This window comes from Xiphophorus hellerii, chromosome 2 (genome assembly GCF_003331165.1).
Source record: "Xiphophorus hellerii strain 12219 chromosome 2, Xiphophorus_hellerii-4.1, whole genome shotgun sequence".
NCBI classification, from domain to species: Eukaryota; Metazoa; Chordata; class Actinopteri; order Cyprinodontiformes; family Poeciliidae; genus Xiphophorus; species Xiphophorus hellerii.
The window spans coordinates 2,716,838-2,737,539 of NC_045673.1; the positions used below are offsets into that span (position 1 = coordinate 2,716,838).

Sequence of the window (20,702 nt, forward strand, 5' to 3'; positions counted from 1 at the left end):
TGGAGGAACAGAGCAGAACAAGCACGGGTTAGATGCTAAAATACAACCAGAACACAAGAAACACTTAGAACTGTGATAAACAGGATGGAAACCTCAGACTAGCCGTGTTTCCATCACATTTTTATGTGCATTTTGAAGTATCACAGTGAGACTACAGCTTGTTAGGGTCGTTGTACATGGAACTAAATCCATCCATCCATCCATCTTCTTCCGCTTATCTGGAGTCGGGTTGTGGGGGTAGCAGCTTCAGAAGGGAGGCCCAGACTTCCCTCTCCCCGGCCACTTCTTCCAGCTCTTCCGGGGGAATCCCGAGGCGTTCCCAAGCCAGCCGAGAAACATAGTCCCTCCAGCGTGTCCTGGGTCTTCCCCGGGGCCTCCTCCCGGTGGGACGTGCCCAGAACACCTCACCAGGGAGGCGTCCAGGAGGCATCCTGACCAGATGCCCGAGCCTCAACTGGCTCCTCTCGATGTGAAGGAGCAGCGGCTCTACTCTGAGTCCCTCCCGGATGACTGAGCTTCTCACCCTATCTCTAAGGGAGAGCCCAGCCACCCTACGGAGAAAACCCATTTCGGCCGCTTGTATCCGCGATCTCGTTCTTTCGGTCATGACCCAAAGCTCATGACCATAGACGAGGGTGGGAACGTAGATCGACCTGTAAATCGAGAGCTTCGCTTTTTGGCTCAGCTCTCTCTTCACCACGACGGACCGGTACAGCGCCCGCTTGACGACAGATGCTGCGCCAATCCGCCTGTCGATCTCCCGCTTCCTTCTTCCCCCATTCGTGAACAAGATCCCGAGATACTTGAACTCCTCCACTTGGGGCAGGACACCCCCCCTGACCCGGAGAAGGTACTCTACCCTTTTCCGGCTCAAGACCATGGCCTCGGATTTGGAGGCACTGATCCCCATCCCGGCTGCTTCACACTCGGCTGCGAACCACTCCAGCGAGAGCTGCAGATCATGACCTGATGAGGCCGGTAGGACCACATCGTCTGCAAAAAGCAGAGATGAGATCCTAAGGCCACCAAATCGGATCCCCTCAACACCTTGGCTGCGCCTAGAAATTCTGTCCATAAATTTTCGCCAAAAAAACGAAGAAATTTTGAAATTAAGCTGAGAAATGTTTCCGAAAAACAAAAAAAATTCTACATTTGAATTACAAGTAAAAAAATTGCTAAAAAGATTGAGAAGTTTTTAGTTTCATCTCATAAAATGTCTAGCAAAAATTAGGGACTTTCTATATTTGAAAAATTTCAAATTTGCAAGAAAAATCTGAAATTTTGAGACTAGTCTCACATTTTCTAGAATAAACGTGGGAATGTATATTTAAAAAGTTTAAAAAAGGGCGTGCCGTGGCGGCGGAGGGGTTAGTGCGACCCACATTCAGAGGCGACGTGGCCTCGACGCGGCTGTCGCGGGTTCGACTCCCGGACCCGACGACGTTTACCGCATGTTTTCCCCCCTTTCCTGTCAGCCTACTTTGAAAAAGGGACACTAGAGCCCACAAAAAGACCCCTTGTGGGGCGATAAAAAAAAAAATAGATTTTTATACTCTGAAATATTTTTGTTTTATTTCTAAAATATTTCAGAGGTTAATCTCAAAATTTCCAAGATTTTTGGTGCAAATTTTAAACTTTTGAGCTTTTAAAAGTCAAAATTTCAGAATATTTTCGAGCACATTTTTAAAAATGTTTATACAAAATTTCTGCGATTTATCTCAAAATGTTTTGGCTGAAATTTAATCACTTTTTTTCCTTTTCTAGTAGTTTGAAGTTTGAAAAAAGCGACTAGCCACCAATGTAACCAACCAAGATGTTCCGTTGTAACCAGTAAGAAAATGCAACTGCAGTAGCCAGCATTCAACCTAAAGAGGGCAGCACTGAGGCAGTTCTAGGCAAAATATTGCAGAACTAAACAAATTGTCAACTAATTTGCACACAAAGACAGCACAAAAACAAAAAAGAAAATAAAGGCATAAAATCACTTAAAGCAAACAGAAAGTTATTGGTGCAATAAAACACATTAAATATACTGGCTTTAATTACAAAAAAACAAGCAAAACCAAAGTTTGTAACAAAGAAGAGAATATTGTGAGTTTGTCAGGAGAAACAAAGCATCTCGTTTATTTTATGATCATTAAATTAAGAGGAATATTTTTTGATTATTATGTGTAAGCTGAATTTTTTCAGATTTCTTTGTAAAGTTTAGAAGTTCCTGTCATCACACTCCCTTCATTCATATCATTCCTGCTGCAGAACAATCCCTGCATCTCAGAGTTGCTGGAAAGTAGGCCATCAGAATGTGTGTGTACGTGTGTGTGTGTCTGTGTGTTTCCAGCTTTCCTCTCTCACACATTCTCCAGCGGAAGTGTGTGTTCCAATCGGAGAGCAGGCGATCCATCCCGCCCGCCTGCCCGACCCCTCTGATGTAACAGCACTCTGATTCATTCTGGAGCAAACACATGACTACATGCCCATATAAGGACTGCTTCCACGTCCTGCGTCTGCATCGCAAACAAACGGCTCCCTGCTGGGCCCGAGGGTCAGGGAAAGCAGGAAGTGGTGAACGGAGCCAAACTCACACACACCGATCCGCGTGCCAAGCGGTGCTAACTCCAAACCTGCCCCTGTCATCGGGAAGATCTGGCCCCATACCTGCACACACACACTAACACACACACACTAGGACAGGGCCTGTGTCAGAGACAGATGGGCAACACATCTGGCCAGCCCTTTGTAATCATGTCAGCACACAGCTGTACGGCCATATGAGAGACGGATCAAAGAACGCACACTTGTACGTGAGCAACAGCTTAATGAGATTTTATCAAATGGATGCTTTACAGCTGGAGCAGAGCCAGCAGGAAGAGGAGAAGAAGAAGAATCAGGAAGAGGAGGAGGAGGAGAGCGCTGACTGTGCAGAAGGAAACCAGACGGGGAGCTAAGCAGAGTCCTGGATATTAAGAGACTGTCGACACGTTTTGTTCAAATAAAAACACTAAAATGAAGAAAAAGATCACACCTGATGCTGCAGCTGCATAAATATTTGACTATCAGGGTTTTTATTATGATGGTGTGTTACAAAGGGGAAAAAAGGAGGAAAAAATTTCTGCCAAAAAGTTTCAAGGTTAGTCTCATAAAATGTGTAGAATTATTTTTGGTAAGTTCTGAGTTTCAGTAGTTGAAAATTTGCACCAAAAAACATGAAAATTTGAAATTAATTTCAGAAATTTTCTAGGAAAAAACATGAAAATTTCAGTTTCAAAATTTGAAAAGTTTTTAGAAATTTTGATCATATCAGAAATGTTTTAGAACAAATTGGACATTTCTGAGTTCGAAAACTCATAAATTTGCTATAAATACCTGAGAAATGTTGTGATTAATCTCAAGTTAGACATTTTCAAGTTTCAAGAGTCAAACATTTTCTAGAAAAACTCACTCATCTTTATTCGCATTGATTACTCCAACAGCGTTTTCTGCCTACAAAATCAACCCTCCAGCTGCAGCTGATCCAGAACGCTGCTGCTGGAGTTCTGACTAAAACCAGGAGGATGGAGCACATCACCCAGTTCTAAAGTCCCTCCACTGGCTCCCTGCAGCTCAGAGAATAAACTTTAAAATACTGTTGTTAGTTTATAAGTCACAGAACGGTTTAGCATCACAGTACATTAAAGATCTGCAGTTGTCATAGCAACCTTCCAGACCTCTCGGGTCTTCTGGTTCTGGTTCTGCTCTGCATCCAGAACCAGAACCAAACGTGGAGAAGCAGCTTTCAGCTTCTATGGATCACAAATCTGGAACAAACTTCCAGGAAACTGCAAAACAGCTGAAACACTGAGTTTCATTAAATAAAGGCTGACAACCCACCAGTTTAGAGTTGTATTTGAAACATTAATCAACATATTAGATGTATAATGATGGCACTGCTTGACAAAATATAATGTTAACTGGTTGACTGCGTCTTTTATGACTTTGTACTTTTGTGCTTTTATGATGCCTTGTTGCTGAAATGTGCAACACAAATAAACTTGATTCATTATTTAAATAACAATATGCAGATGTGATGATTGGAAATATGACTGAACTTGTGAATTGTTTATCCAAAGGGCTTTTCTGCCCTCCTACAGTCAGGCTGTCCGGGGCGCCGCGGTGCTGCTGACTGCAGGATTTACAGCCGATCAGCTGCCAGCGGCGAGTGCAAACCAGGGAATATATAAGGCAGCGTGTGGGCCGTTGTTGCTTCTTGGAAGCGTTTACAAGCCTGACTCTGAAACGTCGGAGTAAATGAAATATTTTCTGGTCGCTCTCCATGGTGCTGAAAAACCAGCAAGGAGCCGTTTCCCATCGCATTCAGGTCTGCTTACAGTTAGAGCGATGTGGCTTAAAAATAAAATCTAAGACTCGTTTCATACATGATCTGAGCTCCGATTTTAATCAGTTTCTGTTTCTCTGTTTCTTTTCTAAAAAAGAAATTACAAATAACTGAAAATATTTTCAAAAAGTGGCTTTTATTTCAATCAACCCCTCTGTCAGTTGTATGATGGACTATCAGAGCCAATTTAATTACAACAAAATAATCATGACATTAGCAAAAATAACAACACAATTTTACCATAAGAACACCATTAAATTTCTAGGAAAAAGTCTTTTTAATGAGGTAAAATGTCAAAAATGTGCAGAAAAAAAATAGGAAATTTTGACAAATGTCTGAGGAAAACCTTTGAAACTTAGAAATGTCCAAGTTTTTTCTAGAAAATTTATGAGATTTTTTTTTTGATAGAAGTGTCCAACTTTTCAAACTCAGAAATTTTCAATTTATTTCTAGAAAATTTCTGAGATTAATCTAAAAAAAATCTTTAAAATCTTCAAAATCTTTAAAAATTTTCTAGCAAATTTTGGACTTTTCAAACTCAGAAATTTCAGATTTTTTTCTAGAGAATTTTGGAGAATTTACCTCAAAATTTCAGTTTTTTTTCTTGCCAATTTTCAACCTTACAAGCTATGAAAGTTTATTGTTTTTTCTAGAAAATTAACTTAAATATTTCAGGGGTTTTTTTTTGGCATAAATGTACTAATTGTTTTGTTCCTCCAGGGGTCCTAATACGCCATTGTTTTTATATTTTACAGTAGGGTTGACTGAAATTCAAAGTCCAAATAAATAGAAGCTGTAAAACCCGCTTGTCAAACAAGATGGCCGCCCTCTGAATTATGAAAACTCATGCAGCGCGTTGATGAAAAAAATTCAAATCTTCAAAAGCCAAAATGTAATTAATCAATAAAATCGATTTGTCGGCCAGCCTTTCTTACAGTTCTGCGGGGAAAATATGAATCTCCAAAATGAAATCTCTGATAGGACAGAAACGAGGCAGCGGTACATCAGGTTATCTTCTCTTTACAGCCGTGAACGCGCCACTGCTGCGCTGACGTAAAACAGACCTTTCGGATGTGACAAGGCTTCAACCTCTGGCCTGTACAGTTGTGAGGAGAATCCGCTTCGCAGCTCGCACGTCAAAACAATTTTCCTGATTTCTGCCTGGAGGCGCCAGCGGAAGGCGCTGCTAAGTCATACGGGCCTCAAACCAGGCTGCTGCGTCAGCAAGCGTGAGGTAGTCACACAAAAACACTGACAGCGATGAGATCAAGAATGCAGAAACACTGAAGTGGTTGGATCACATGCCAAACAACAAACACGCTTTCTGTCTGAGGGTTTGTGTTTCACTCTGAGGATGGAAAACCTGTCAGAATCTTCAAATATGGCCTTACTCTACACTTAAATTAAGATTTCATTCATCAAAAAGCCTTCTGGTGACGCAACTTTGGAGTTCAGCCTCTTGTCAAACTTAGCACAGCGTTGTCAAAGCAGAGGCCACCAGGGGGCGCTGTGGGGCCCTCAGAAAGTTGGAGAGAAGACGAAGAAAAAAGACATTAAAAAAATAAATGAATCGCATAAACTTCTAAATCTTTTTTCAACTTACTTTTTATTTTATATTATTCAATCATATTTTTTAATTAAATATAAGTTCAAATAATTTACTTAGATATTATTTCTGATGCTCATTTTCTGATTGGCTGCCAGGGAAATTCATTCAAACCAAAAGAACCTAACTACAAAAACCATAAGAGCTGTGAGAATAAAATTAAATTTGATGTGAATAATATAAAATATTACATATTTTCTTATAATCAAATGTTGAAAAATTGCATTGTCTGGTAATAAAGTCATAGTATTTTATCTGATAAAATTTTATGCCACAGAACTACTGGCATCTAAAATCAAACAATATGACTTAGCATTCCTGCAAAATGAATGCAATAATTATTGAATAGTGAATCAAAACATTCTAAAAGTTGATGTTTCTGTACATATGTTGCAGCATTATCTGTAGATTTGCAGAAGTGGCATGGAAAAGTTTGGAAACCCGTGATTCAAACAACCTCATGGGGACCAAGAAAAGTTTAAAGTTCAAAACTGAAGAAGCCATTTTAATGAGAGGTGAATCTAAAGAAGTAGAACAAAATTTTAAATATCCAAAATAAATAAACAAAACAACAGAAATAACAAATAAAAAGAATTGAGTCTCTGGAAACAAAATTGTCCTTCAAGAAAAGGGTTTGTTGAGACCAAAGCGCCAGACTGAAGACTTTCATCATCCAGTTTTTCATAAAAAGAGAAAAACAATAAATTATGCAAAAGAAAATTAATGAGCTTGTTTTCATTTATCATGCAATTAGACTGACTTAGACTGACTTACTCACTTCTTCACCTTAAGATACTAATAGTTTGTTAATCGGTCTTATCAGAATATTCTGGCCCAAAATGAAAATGAGTTCGACACCTCTGCTCCAAGGGGGGTGAAAAGTTAATAAAATGTAGTAACAAAGTAGATAAGTAAGCAACAGTGTTTGGCCACACCCCACAGTGTCTCTTGGCTCCGCCCACTTTGGTGGAATTTTTCAAACCATTTGGGGGCGGGGCTAAGCTTTCACAGGACAGCCAGTTTAAATATAAAAAAGTTAAAACAGTTCAAGGGGTTTGAATAGCAACTTCAGCTTGGAAAAGAACAGAAAAGATGAAATATTTTCTTATTTTTACTGTCCAGCTCGCCGTGCGTCAGCAGAGGCAGAGGACACACTCCCAGGATAAAGATCTGGATTTGTTTAATGTTTCAGACTGCTCTGCTAATCCTCACTACAAACACCAAACCGCCGTTACGTAAGCTGAGCCCTGCAGAGGAGCAGCAGTGGTAGTAGACGAGGCGCGGATTACAACTGGAAAACAAGGACGTCACAACAGAGTCCAAATAACTTTCAGGTTGTCGAACTTCAGCGCTTTTCGCAAAAAATTTATAAAACATCAGATAGTAAGGATTCAAATTCTTCAGTAATTTTCATTGTTATTCATTTATGTATCATCTTTGAACCAGAAAACATTACGGTGTGATTGAACAACGCTTGCTGGGTGCGTAGATAAATGTGTTGTTGTGACAAACTGTGGCTGACCACTGAAAAGAGGGAAGGTCAGTGTGAAGCTAAACCTCGGTTTGAGACTTTTATCCGTTTAAGAGCTTTTCCATTGGCCTTTTTTCTGTCTGAGTCTCACAGATTTCTGTTTAGGGATTAAAAATCTACTCTGAAATTTCATGAAAAAGACCCACAAAAACAGTCAGTCCCGTATATGTTGCTTAAAGTAAGAAGATTAAGATTCACTCCATAAACGAGGGCGATGAAATCTGCTAACAGAAACACTAACACTTTATTTCTGAGGAAATAAAATCTTTTATTCAGACAGTATTTCTCAAAGTCAGCATCCCTGTTGGCAGCTCCTGCATTATTAATTTTTTTGGCCAATTGCTGCGTTTCATTTGGTGCAAACTGCATTTTGCTGGAGCAGCTTGATGCTGATAAGAGTAAAATATGTTGCATCACCAAAAACACGTGACAGAAAAAGTGCAATCCGCTTATAAAGCTGCAGCTGGAACCAAAGCTTTTTAAACTTTAAAAAAAAATAAAAGTAGAAATATAACAATTTAATTACTAATAAATTATGAATGAAAATGTCCCAAAAATATGTATATTACTGCTGTATAACAATTGTAGCAATAATAAATACATAAATTAATGTATATAAATAAGTTTATTTTTATAAAAATTGTTTTGATTTTTTGTAGTTTTTACTCAACTATTGTTCTGACTGTGGTGAACTTTCAGCAAATTGTCTTTTTAAAGCCTGTATACTTCAGTTTACAGTTAATTGATTACTACAATAGTTAACAATTCTTTCAATAATTGATTCATTGGGATTAATTCGATTAATTATTTCAGCCCTACATTGGATTTTGTTCTGCGTTTATTTACGTCAGTTAAATAATAATTTAAGAACACCGATATGACTAGTTCTTTTTTATTTTACATTTTATAAATTAAATTCATTTACTTTAATAAACATTTTGTACTTGATATTTATGCAACTATAACCTGTTTTGGGATAATATAGTTGTAAATAATATAATAATAGCAGTAGAGGAGAATAAAGTTAAAAACAGTCCTGGTAGACGAACTCCTGGTGTTTATCATTAATCTGGAAACTGTACGGAAAGCACAGAGGTTAACTACCAATTTCCTGGAGTTGACGATTTGATCTGTACCAGGTAAAGTGGTTAAGAGGATAAACTGGTGAAGAATAAAGGAATTAGTCATCATTCAGACCGAGAAGGAGTTGTGACGGCATCGTCAGAGGGAATATTTTAAGAAACGGACTGAGGTCAGAACTAAACACCCAAAGCAGTTACACACTGATCTCCGCATTTCCTCTAAATTTTACTCTTCTTCAGTTTTCCAACTATCTCTTTGCTTTTTGCTGGAACATCAAGATTTTAACTTTCTAAGAAGCTTCAGTCTAAGTGATGCAACAGCAAGCAGTTCTGAGGAAGTGCTGATGTGCAGCAAATTAAATGCAACAGGCGTTAAAGACAGATGTTCAGGGGACGGGAAAAAGGTAGAGATGTTAAAATATACAGTAAAATTGGTTTCCTAGGATATACCAATACTGTCCATCATGGCTAAAACTTCCTGTTAACTAAAACGACTGAACCATCTCAGCCTTCCAACTTTTTACCCAAACAACCTGACACATATTCAGTTTAATTCTGTCCCTAACTATATAAATTTAATCTAAATTATCCACAAGACTCTTAGGCAAATATTCTGTGGATTGATGAGACAAAATTGAAAACTTTTTTGGAGGTGAGCGTTATATCTGGTGTAAAATTCACAAGCTGTGTTTCCATCAAAGTTTTTTTTAATGCATTTTATGTATTTTGAAGTGTTGCATCAGAAAAGGTTAATGGAAACAGTAAAATTCTAAATAACTTATAGTTTTTATGCTAATGCAGTTTTTGGCTTTTCTGAAAAAGAGTTAATGCACTGAAAGGGAGATGGAAACGCATATGATGAATAAACTATGACATTTACTCACATTTCTACTAATCTAGAACTGAAATTTTCTGTTTAGTAAATCTCCAGAATATTCAAAAACAATTATCTTATTTAAAAACTTTCTGTATTTTACTGTAAATCTCATGTATATCCACAAACTTTTCTATTTCTTAAAAACAGAAATTCTGTCCTTTTTTATGATAAAGTTCCTGTATATTGACAAACACTTGTATTATTTAAAAACCAGAACTTTTCTCCATTTTTACAGTAAATAATCTGTGTATCCAAAAACACTTCCATTTTTTAGAAAACACATTTTTATTTTTACAGTAAATCTTCTGTATATTCACAAACTGTTATTTAAAAACAATAACATCTCTGTATATTGACAAAAATGTCTATTATTAAAAAGAAATGTCATTTTCTGTATTTTTTTTTTTACAGTAAATGTCCTGTTTAGTCACATAAATTCTTATTTGAAAACTGACATTTTCTGTATACAGTTTTTATAATAACATAATATACTAGAACTACTAAACCAGGAGTTTTTAGATGCTTCTACACTGAAACTCGCCAGACTTTGTTGGTATCTGCAGCAAACGAAATGCTGTTGCACGTTTTGATGGCAACATTTGGTCCTGCGATGTTTTGAAGCGAGTTTCTGTTGCGCGACATTAGCTACTCAACGCAGCTACATCCGCTGTAATCTGCCGCAGCAGCCGCTGTTGTACACAATGACAGCTGTAATCTCTCTTTGTGACTCCATTTCCCGCTAACGTGATTACTGAATCAGTGCTGCCTTTTCGTTTATCTACTCCGCCGCCTCTTCGTGCCTCTGTGTCTGCGGTTGGTAATCAGTCAGCTTAGCTCTTCATCTCGATAAACACCCGGAAGAGATCCGGCCAATCACAGCCAAAGCTGGCAGACCGGGTAGCCAATGGAGGCGGGGGACGCTCGGTCCCTCGTGACTCGGTGACCTGCTGCACGTCGGCGAGCGTTGCTATGGGAACGCTGCTGCACAGAGCTGCTGCGTGGAAATGCAACGGAGCGAGGAAGGAAACAGAAAGGCGGGAAGATCATGAGATCGGGGGGAAGATGCTGTGGGAGTTTCCTGGAAATGTTTCGTCAGGTTTACAAAGTCTGGATCCAGGAGAGAAACTCTGAATACTTTGATTTATGAGTCTGAATATGACTGGACTCTGAAAGTGCAACTTTAAAATGCATCCGCCTTACTGACATCAAAAATCATGTAGGTTTTGGTGAGCAGTTTTTCCACACATATTTCTCATCTTCAAGTTTATTTTGCCAATCTGAAGTTATTTAATATTATTTTTAACAGTTGTTGCTAACACCAACACAATGTTTGGCAGAAGCTAATGCTAAAACTTACATTCAGATTATACAAACAAGAAACATACATGAACAAAATAAAACATGGGAAGTAGAGAACAAGATGTGAAAGGGAGGTTATAGAACAAGTAATGTGGAAATGAAATTGGAGCCTGAGGGGAAAAGAGTGAGGAGAGGAAAGAGTATTTGAAGAGACTTCAAATTAAGAGCATGAATATCAACGGCTAGCTGCTTGAATGATTCTAAAATTAAACAACCAAATTTTAACGCAAATACTGAACTTTGTTAGACTGAAAGTTTACAAAACAGCCAAGTAAATTAGTGTTTTAAAATGTATGCAGAAAGTTCACAAAGTTAGCTAAAATGCTAAAGTGCTAAAAATTAGCTTAGATTATTAGGGCATTAGCTGATTTTAAAGTTAATGTAGAAACCCTTCCTTCATTAATAAAATAAATCCTAATTTTCAAACAGCATTTTTAATTTATTTATGTCTCATATTAAAACAAACAAACAAAGAAACTGAACAAATCTGCAGCAGAGTGAAAACTTTTTCACCCAGCTGCTACGCTGGGTAGAAGTTTTATAGGTGTACTTACTTTTCATTTCACTTCTATATTGGACTACTGTCAAGAATATGTTACAGAACCGGAACAAATCTGAGTAATTGCTGACCATGTGAATCAAAGTCTTGCTTCAACCATATTGAATTGAAGGCAGCAGGTAAAGTAAGATGTTTTCGAGCAAGGAAACATCTTCTTCATAAAAGTTTTGTCTCAGAACTAGTAATGAGGTGCGTTGAGGCTCAGTGGAGGTCAAAACCCAACATGTTTCTGCAGACATTTAAAAAAGCATAACTTTCATGGAGAAAAAGTCAAAATAAAGATGGAAATGAAGATAACTCCATCCACAGCAATTAATTCAAGATTATCTCACACATGAATAAAAACAAAACAGATCTATATTCTCTTTCTCTTGCTCTACATAAACCTTTCAGTTCCCCAAACAGAAATCTTATCTTGCAGATCTATATAAAGGAGTTCTGTTATAATAAGGACACTGTGTACCACTGGAGCTAGATAAACACTGATAACTAGGCCAAACTCTGCTGCATTTACCGTATGTGGGTTCAGATACTCAGCGAGTTGAAGTGACTCTCCAACGCGTCTCGTTTTATCAGGACCATATTTGTCGGTGCCGTTCTCTCCGTAATGATCTCACTCGTCTCCTGATTAGCGAGTATCTTGCATAATCATCAGGCTAATCATTCTCCCATCCATACATCCTTCCATTATCAGTTCATTATTCAGCTGCTCCTTTTATCTATCATTCCCTGCAGCTGTTGGTCCATTTCTCCCGTTTTTGTCCTAAATCAACCCTGGAACCAGTCCGCTGTGTGGATTTTATCAGGACTAAAGGCCGAGCGCTCGTGCTGTTAGGCGGCCTTCTAGTTGTAGAGTTATGTAATGAGGCTTTGGCTGCATGTCTGCGGCTGAAAGCTCGTTATCACGCTTACAAACTTTCTGCATGCACAGTCGTCGCATGTTTCTGTTTTAAATTACATCCGAGAATCTCATCGAGAGTGACTGAACTGAATCGAGCTGTGAAGAAAATCAAAATCATTTCAATTTCATGGCGAACGTCACGCTGATTTAAATCACGCAAATGAGTGATTTAACTTCAGATTTCTAAAGGGAAACAAATTCAAAAGGAAATTACAACATATTAATGCTTTTGTTGCATAATATCAGGCAAAGCTGCAATCTGGACGAAGCTTTCAACTTTAAGGATTTAGAATAGAATAACCTCAAATTTGTGTTTTTATTAACTTAAATAAGGAAGACTGTGAATTTTTACTTAACAGTCCTGCTAAGACAGCTTCCACTTGGTGTATCAATGCATATTAAGATATATTTGGTGTTTGAAATATTAAAATAGGCAGTTTTAGAGAAACTGTCTACTGTACTACTAAAATTAAACATGATGTAAACCGCTAAGTACAAAACTAGCTGTTCTAACCCTAAATTGCTAATAATAAACATTAAATTCTGCTAAAGTGCTACACAAACACAGTATTTAGTGGAATCTAATGTTAAGCACTGACATGCTAAATTCCACCATGTTGCTACAAACCATTTGTCACAAGAAGGCGTGATATCAGGCGAATACAGTTGTAATTTTACAAAAAATCCTACCCAAAACAATAACTAAAAATTTAAACGAGGAATGTTGAGCTAATTGTGAAGTTATACTTTGGATACATTTTTTTCAAATAACACCTAATTGTTAATAGGAATACAAATTATGTCAGCAGCTGGACTGGATTGTGCAAACAGCTGAGACTATTTTGGAGAAAGAACTACAGAAATAGCTGCTAATGTCACATCCTGGAAACTAATTATAACAACTTTAAGATGGTTTTTTTCTGGCAAAATTGCATCTTTTTCAGATATTATTATGACTGTAAATATATATCATTGTAACAAATTTTACTAGACCATACAAAAACAACAAATAAAATGAAATATGAAGTCTCTCTAAACAAAACTTTCCTTCAAAATAAGAGCTGGTTGAGACCAAAGCACCAGACTGAAGACTTTTATCATCCAGTTTTTGGTAGAAAAAGAGAGAAAAAAGAAACGATAGGTCATATGGCAAAATATCTATTATAATGGAACCTGGATCTGGTATAAAAATGTTATTTTTAACATTTTCAAACCAGAAAACCACAAACCTTTTTTTCTCGTCCCCTAATGGGACGACTGAAGGCCTCGGAGTGCAACACGTCTGAACGTTCAGGCTTCAGAAGAAAGACGTAAAAAATTAAAGCCGATGTTAATATTAAATCGCACAAGCTGCGCTGATGTAACATGTTGGCTGTGTGTGAAAGTGTGTGAGTCGGAGTGACTGTGTTGTGGTGCAGAAGAAGCGCGGATGACCCCAGATGACCCCTGAAGAGATTCCTCCCACTGTGCATCTGCACCCAGCCTGTCAGTCAGATGGACGTTTTACTGAATTTCACATGGACAGCTCATTTCTCACATCCTCACAGTTTCAAAACACCCACACTGCATCTGTCCGTGCGCCTCTCTCTCTCTCCCAGTGATTACTGTAATCAGATTACTTTTGTTCAAGTAACGAGTAAAGTAAGGGATTGCAATTGCAAAAAAACCAAAGAGTATTAGATTACTGTTACTGCTGTGCGAGAAGACCGTGATTTTGTTTGTGCGTAGTCATGGTAACAGGCAGGTGTGTGGCTCAGCAACAGACAACATGGAGTGTGGGAGAGTATGACGGCGTGTCAGCGCCATCGTAGATAAAAATAAAAGGAGTAAATTTCTGCCAAAAAACTCTTTTACAATTTTGAGCTTAATCTCAGAAATTTTGTAGAAAAAACTTGAACATTTCTGAGATTCAAAAGTTGCAAAATTTGCAAGAAAAAAAACTCAGAATTGTTGAGATTAATCTCAGAAATATTTTAGAAAAACTTTGAAAATTCTGAGTTTCAAAAATTCAAAATGTGCTAGAAAAAAATTCTGAAATTTTGAGATTGATATCAGAAATAAGAAAAAAACAAAACGTTAAATTTCAGAACAAACATGTTTTAACCAAAAATTCCCCAGATAAAGACAAAACCCTGCAGTTTTTGTTAAAGTTTTTTATTGAATGAAACTGATTTGGAAAAAAGTTTCTTTTGCCTGATTTTATTTTTTGCTTCTTATATAAATCATTTTCATTTTGGTTCTTAAAATACCAAAATTTCCACTTAACTTTATGTTTTGATGACGTATTTTTAAATATTAAATGATAATTTGAACAGTGACTCAGTACCTGAGTAGACTTTTTACCAAATACTTTTTTAATCGAGTAATTTCTCCAATGGCTACTTTTGACTTTTATTTGAGTAAAAATATTTTGAAGTCGTCTCTTACTTGATTACAATTTTTGAGAACTCTGCCCACCTCTAATAAAAAGTTTGATTTTCAATAAAGTTACTGCAGTAACTCTAATTGAGTAAAGTATTATACCAAACTTTGAGCCTTACCTCCGTCCGAGTACGTCTCCGTCCCGTAGCCATCCTGCAGCCCGTTGTTCCACGTCCCCTCGTACTTCCCGCTCGTCCCGGTGCTCTCCCGCACACCGTAGCGTCCCTTAAAGCCGTGCGTCCACTCGCCTTTGTACACCCAGCGGCCTTTGTTCTCCACGCCCAGGCCGTGCCTCTTCCCCTGAGCCCAGGTGCCCTGGTAGGTGTTCCCGCTTGGCCAGGTGTAGACACCGAGCAGCTCGAAGCCGTGCGCCCAGGAGCCGCAGTACTCGCCCTGGCCCTTGGGTCCCGTGCAAATCCCGTAGCCATGCGCCTTGCCCTCCTCCCACCCTCCGCAGTATGACCCCCCATCGTCAAAGTTGAACCTGCCGCCAGTGGACATGCATGAAACAGCTCTTGGCAATTCCCCTGAAGCCTCGACAAAAAGAAAAAGAAAAGAAAAAGAAAAGAGAGGGAGGAAAAAGAAGGGCAGGTTGGTGCCAGAGGTGGGCGGATCGATCCAAAAAATACAGATAGATCGGATAGATAAGATCGGACCGATCAGATCGATTCTTTAGTTTCAGGTTATTCTACTTTCGGTGCTGTAGTTTCTCAAAGATTTTGTTTTTTTGGCTAAAATGCACCCAGATTTGTCCTGTTCTTCTATAGTTTCTGTTTATCATGTTATTAAAAGTATTTTGTGTTATAAATTTTGTCCAAATTTTATTTTAACGGAATAATTCAAAGGAAAAACATCACAAAAGTGGTGCAACGATTGTAGTTTTCTGGCCGATCTCTGGTCTACTGATTCTGATTTTGGCCATATCAGTTGTTTTTTTTTTGTTTGAAATGCTGGTAAATAAAATAAGAAAAGTCATTAAGTTGGTAGCAGAGGGGAGATTACTGTTAACTGGAAACATGAAGCCATGACCGGGTGGGCCAGGCTGCCAGTCAAACCTTTTTCACAGAAGAGAAAAAAAGAGGACAGTGGTTGAATTTTAGACTTTTGTCGAGGTAGAAAAGATCAGCCGATCATCAATCTCCAAAAATTAAGGAAATTGGGGGCGATTTATCAGCTAGTCGATTTATTGGTGCACCGGAACCTATAAACGTCCAAATTCTGTCATAGGTTTTAACAAAATAATTAAAATAGAAAAAAACACGAGGTGTGCACCGGTTGCAGTTTTCTGGCCAATCTTTTAAAAGCCAGATCTGCAGATTCCGAATTTTGGCCGATCTGGGTCTGTCCGTCAAACCGTTTTCACTGCAGATCAAAACAAGGACTGTGATTGATTAAATTGTCAAGGTGGATAAGATCGTCTGCAAATGTAAGTATCGTCTGATCACCGGCCTCTTAAAAATTAAGGAAATCAAGAGCTGATTTATTGTTGGACCCCTTAATAAACTTTGCCCAGATTCTGTCCTAGGTTTCAACAAAATAATTAAAACCTGGGGAAAAACCCCACAAAAACACAAAGTTTGGTGATGTATCAAACTTAAATAATAAAAATATTGGCAATATAGTTATTGCCGGTGTCTGTATTGGCGATACTGCCGCTGTATTTACTTGGACTGATATAAAAATATGCCATATCGCACACTTCTACTGAGGTCCAAATTCTGTCCTAGGTTTTATCAAAGCAATTCAAAGGAGAAAAAATACATGAAGTTTGATGATGTATCAAACTTAGATAATAAAGATATCAATACCTGTATTGATATCAGTGGTAGTGCAGCTGCATTTACTTTGATTGATTGATGTTATCGTGCACCTTTACTGGGGTCCAAATTCTGTCCTAGGTTTTAATAAATAAGGAAAAAAACACAAAGTTTGATGAAGTATCAAACTTAAATAATAAAAATATTGGTATCAGAGATACTGCTGCTGTATTTACTTGGATCAATATCAATATATTATCGCACACCTTTACAGGGGCCCAAATTATTTCCTAGGTTTTAACAAAATAAAGGGGGAAAAAATCACAAAAACATTCATTTTGATGACATATCAAACTTAATAAAAATATCAGTATCTGTATCGATATCTGCGATACTGGCGCTGTATTTAATTGGATCGATACCAAAATATGGCGTATCGCACACTTCTACTGGGGAGTTTGGGGGTTAGGAGGCTGGAAAAGGAGGCCCCACCTCTGTTTTCAATGAAAGGAGGTGAAGGATGAAAGAGGGGTCTTCCAGCCGGACCCTGATCACACCATCATCCCGCGGGGCTCTGATCGGCTTCGGCTAGCACCTTCCGGGTCCTCTGCAGCCGATGCAGGTGGGAGAGGAGGAGAGTTGGCCCGGAGCTGCCATTATCCTCTCTCAGCTGGAGTTTCACCCATCGAGCCTACACAGTCTACGACACAAAGTCTTCCTCCCACTCAGGCCCACTTGTTCTGCCGCCTCCTACCTGATGATGCCGAGAAGTTTCCCTGCGGAGGCTCAAACCTGGTCAAGGCCCTCCAGAAAAACCAAAAATAATAATAATAAAAAAATATTTGAGGAAAGGAAAAATATTTTCTCCTCTTAGCTTATTCCCAAAAATCCAGAAAAATAAAACTAAAATTAAAAAAGGGTCTCACTTCAGACTCATCGTCTTTTCCTTCTCACATGCATATTGAGTGTTACCGCACAATGCATGCGGGAGGGAGAGAGTGAAAATGGGGGAAAACACAAAGATACTCAGCTTTGAAGGCTGAACAGCAATGCAGTCTCCTACCTTCTGCAGCCACACACACACACACACACCCGCAAACACACTCAGAGAGAAACAAAGTGCGCACCCTCCGACAATAAAAAATAAAGAAGTAAACTGATGAATTTCTCCTCTCTCTCTCTCTGCCTCTCAGTCTGAATGCAGGTTTAATCCACTGCGTCCATAAGTGGTTTATCCTCTGCGTGGGTTGCCTTCAGGTTGCCTGGTTGTTGCCTGTTTTGATGAAACAACATCCATCTATGTGATCCGCGCTGCTCCGTGTCCTCTCCTGCTCATCTCCATGTTTCCCTATGGAGCACCGGCTGACGCACAGCCTGCTGCTGCCCCGCTCCCAGTCTCCTCTGACGGCCGGATCGCTCTCTCTCTCTCTCCGTGCTTTTTCTGTGGATGTCTCTCTCTCAGAAAATCTGCTCATTAGAGAGGACTGTTCCAACGCAGCTAGCGCCAAACCTCCCCTTCTCTGCTCAATAGCACAATCCGGCTTTTTTTAAAGAGACAGGTGCTGCATCACCTGTGGATCATCATGGAAACAGCCTTCAGATGTTTCACTCATCGTTAGATTCACGCTGTTATATTTGCCTGACGGTGATTTGTAGTTAGTCTGAAGTTAGTAAAGGTCTAAATGCTGGCGGTTTGTTTTTCAGTTCAGTATTTTCACCATGTTGTTCATTCATTTATAAATGTCACAGTTTTCAAACAAATTTTTTAAATTAGCAAGCTAAATATTTACTTTGGAGATAAATATTTAGTTTACGAATTAAATATTTAACTCTAAACTAAATACTTAGTAAACAAGCTGAATTTTTTGTTCACAACCAACATATTGGCTCCAATTTAAATATTGAGTCAGCTAGCAAAACAATTATCTTACAAGCTAAGTGTTTACTTAGGAAACTAAATATTTAGCTCCAATCTAAATATTTACTTTGAAGCTAAATATTTTGCTTACAAATTACATATTTAATTAAAGTAAAATTGGTGAAATAGCTAATTTTTACAAAAAAAAAATTTTCTCCAAACTAAATGTTTAGCTTTAGCTAAAATTTTAGCTACAACTAAATACTTAAACAAAATCTTTAGTCTACTGACTTAATAGTTTGAAGCCAGTATTTTAATTGCAAGTTAACTATTTAGCTTTAGGGAGTTAAACATTTAGTTAGCAAGCTAAATATTTAGTTTTTTAACTTGCTAACTAAATAATTAGCTATGACAGTATGATGCAGTGTCCCTCTCCTTACATAACACAGGGATGCATTAATGCACTAAGTGTTTGTGCATCATGTCTCCGGGATTCCTCGTCGCTAAAGTTAAAATCGACCATAAGCAGCTTAAATGAACAAAAGTCCTTTTATCTGATGACTGAAATGCTGCAGAAAATGTTTCCTTTTAATCTTCAGATAGTAGCAGAAACTTCACAGCAGGAAAACATTAATTTGTGAGCTTTATCTGCTGGTATTCTGGTTTCTGATTATATTTTAAGAGTATTTCCCTCTCAGTTTATTCAGCTGTATTTTTTCCTTCCAGTGATTTTCTCATGAGCGTTTAAGTGTTTAAGTAGTAGGACTTTTATGTCATTGTGGGGTAATGATGTTCCACTGCTCAAGTTAAAAACCAGCATTCTCATTTTCTCATTTTTTCCTCACAAGCAGAGAAATCTTCTGGCTTTGCTTAATCTTTCAAAAGTTTGTGCATATTTCTTACACCGCTGTCAAGCAAATACTCATATATCTTGCTAAAAAGTTACTTGTAAGTTCAAACTAAACTCTTCTTTCAAGTGTACTAAGATATTTGCACTACAAACTAAACCAAAAATACTTGGTTTAGTTGGAGGGGCTTAAAAGTTTTGCACAAAACTGGAAGATAGTTCAACTAGAATTATTCAGATTACTGTCTCAGACTCCACAAACCTCAGGTAGCACCTTTGTGAATATTATGCTACATGGGAACATTAATCCTAAAGAAATAAACTTCCATCCTCTGCTCTGCTCTGTTCTGCTCTGGATGAAAAGGTTAACAGTTAAACATCTTTTCTTGCCGCTGTCTAGAATTTGAGCCATTTTATTGCGGCGGCCACTAGCTGCTGCTATTCGATGCGGATCATGTCGAGGATTTGAGCAGACATTCGTCTTGCTAACTTCCTTAAGTCATAATCCCTTTGTTGGAGTCAGGAAATCTCAGTAACCCTCTCTCTCTTTCCCGTCCACTCATTAACCCGCTCTCCCTCGTTCTCTCCTCCTTTTTCTGCTTCCCCTCCGTCTCTCAGTGTTCGGAGAGCTCAGCTGTAATCCTCAAACTCAGTGATTTTATTACTGTAATCTGGCCTAGAATTGGCTTAGCTCCTGTGGAACCAGGAGAACAGGGACAACAACAGGACAGCTGCAGGACGGAGGAGAAAAGGAGAGAGGAGGACATGGAAGACGATGTTTGAGATGCAGCAACTCAAGAATTTAAAGGAGGGATAAGATTGGGCTAAAGAGCAGCTGACCTGCATTAGTACTGGAGAGGATTAGAGCCACTGAAAAAAATTATTTCTTTTCTCAAAATTTTGATGTTTTTTTTCTGAAATCTGATTTCTTTTCTCAAAATATTTTTTATTCTCAAATTTTTTTACCTAAACCTCAGAATTCAGATTTTCTTCTGAAAATATTTGCCTTTTGTCTCCAAATTCTGACTATTTCTCAAAATTCTGGCTTTTTGTTTTCTGAATTTTTTTTTCTCACAATTCTGAATTTTCTCCAAATTCTGATTTTTTTCACAAATCTTTTTTCTCAAAATTCTCACCTAAATTTCTGAAATGAGTTTTTTTTCCAACATTTTGACTTTTTTTCCTCAGAATTCAGATCTTAACCATATAAGTCTAATACTGTCAATCTATTATATTGACACAGTATTATATATTATTATATTATATTGTCAAAATAATTAGACATTCTTGGTTTATGCTACTTATGTTGTTAGCATATGAAAATAACGTCAGTCCTTAACAGGAAGTCGTGGTTGTTTTGAAGCAATCTGATTGGCTGATTAGCGCTACACTGCCCCCTATAGGTTTGGCATATTTACAACAGTCTGGGGAACATTTATGCAGATTCATGCTGATGTAATCTTTCCTGAAACCGATTTCTTGCATGTACGATATTTTTTCAAACATAGTGGTGCAAATATTGGTTTAATAAA

General features: G+C 38.0%; 1 protein-coding gene across 1 annotated transcript in view; it reads right to left on the bottom strand.

Annotated features, from left to right (window-relative positions):
* Positions 1-17,921, bottom strand: part of jph3b (junctophilin 3b) — a 44,980-nt gene extending 27,059 nt beyond the window's left edge. The window contains exon 1 of the mRNA XM_032549172.1: positions 14,828-17,921. Coding sequence (XP_032405063.1) covers positions 14,828-15,209 — 382 coding nt within the window. The 5' untranslated portion in view covers positions 15,210-17,921. The remainder of the gene's footprint in view (positions 1-14,827) is intronic.
* Positions 17,922-20,702: the final 2,781 nt, after the last annotated feature.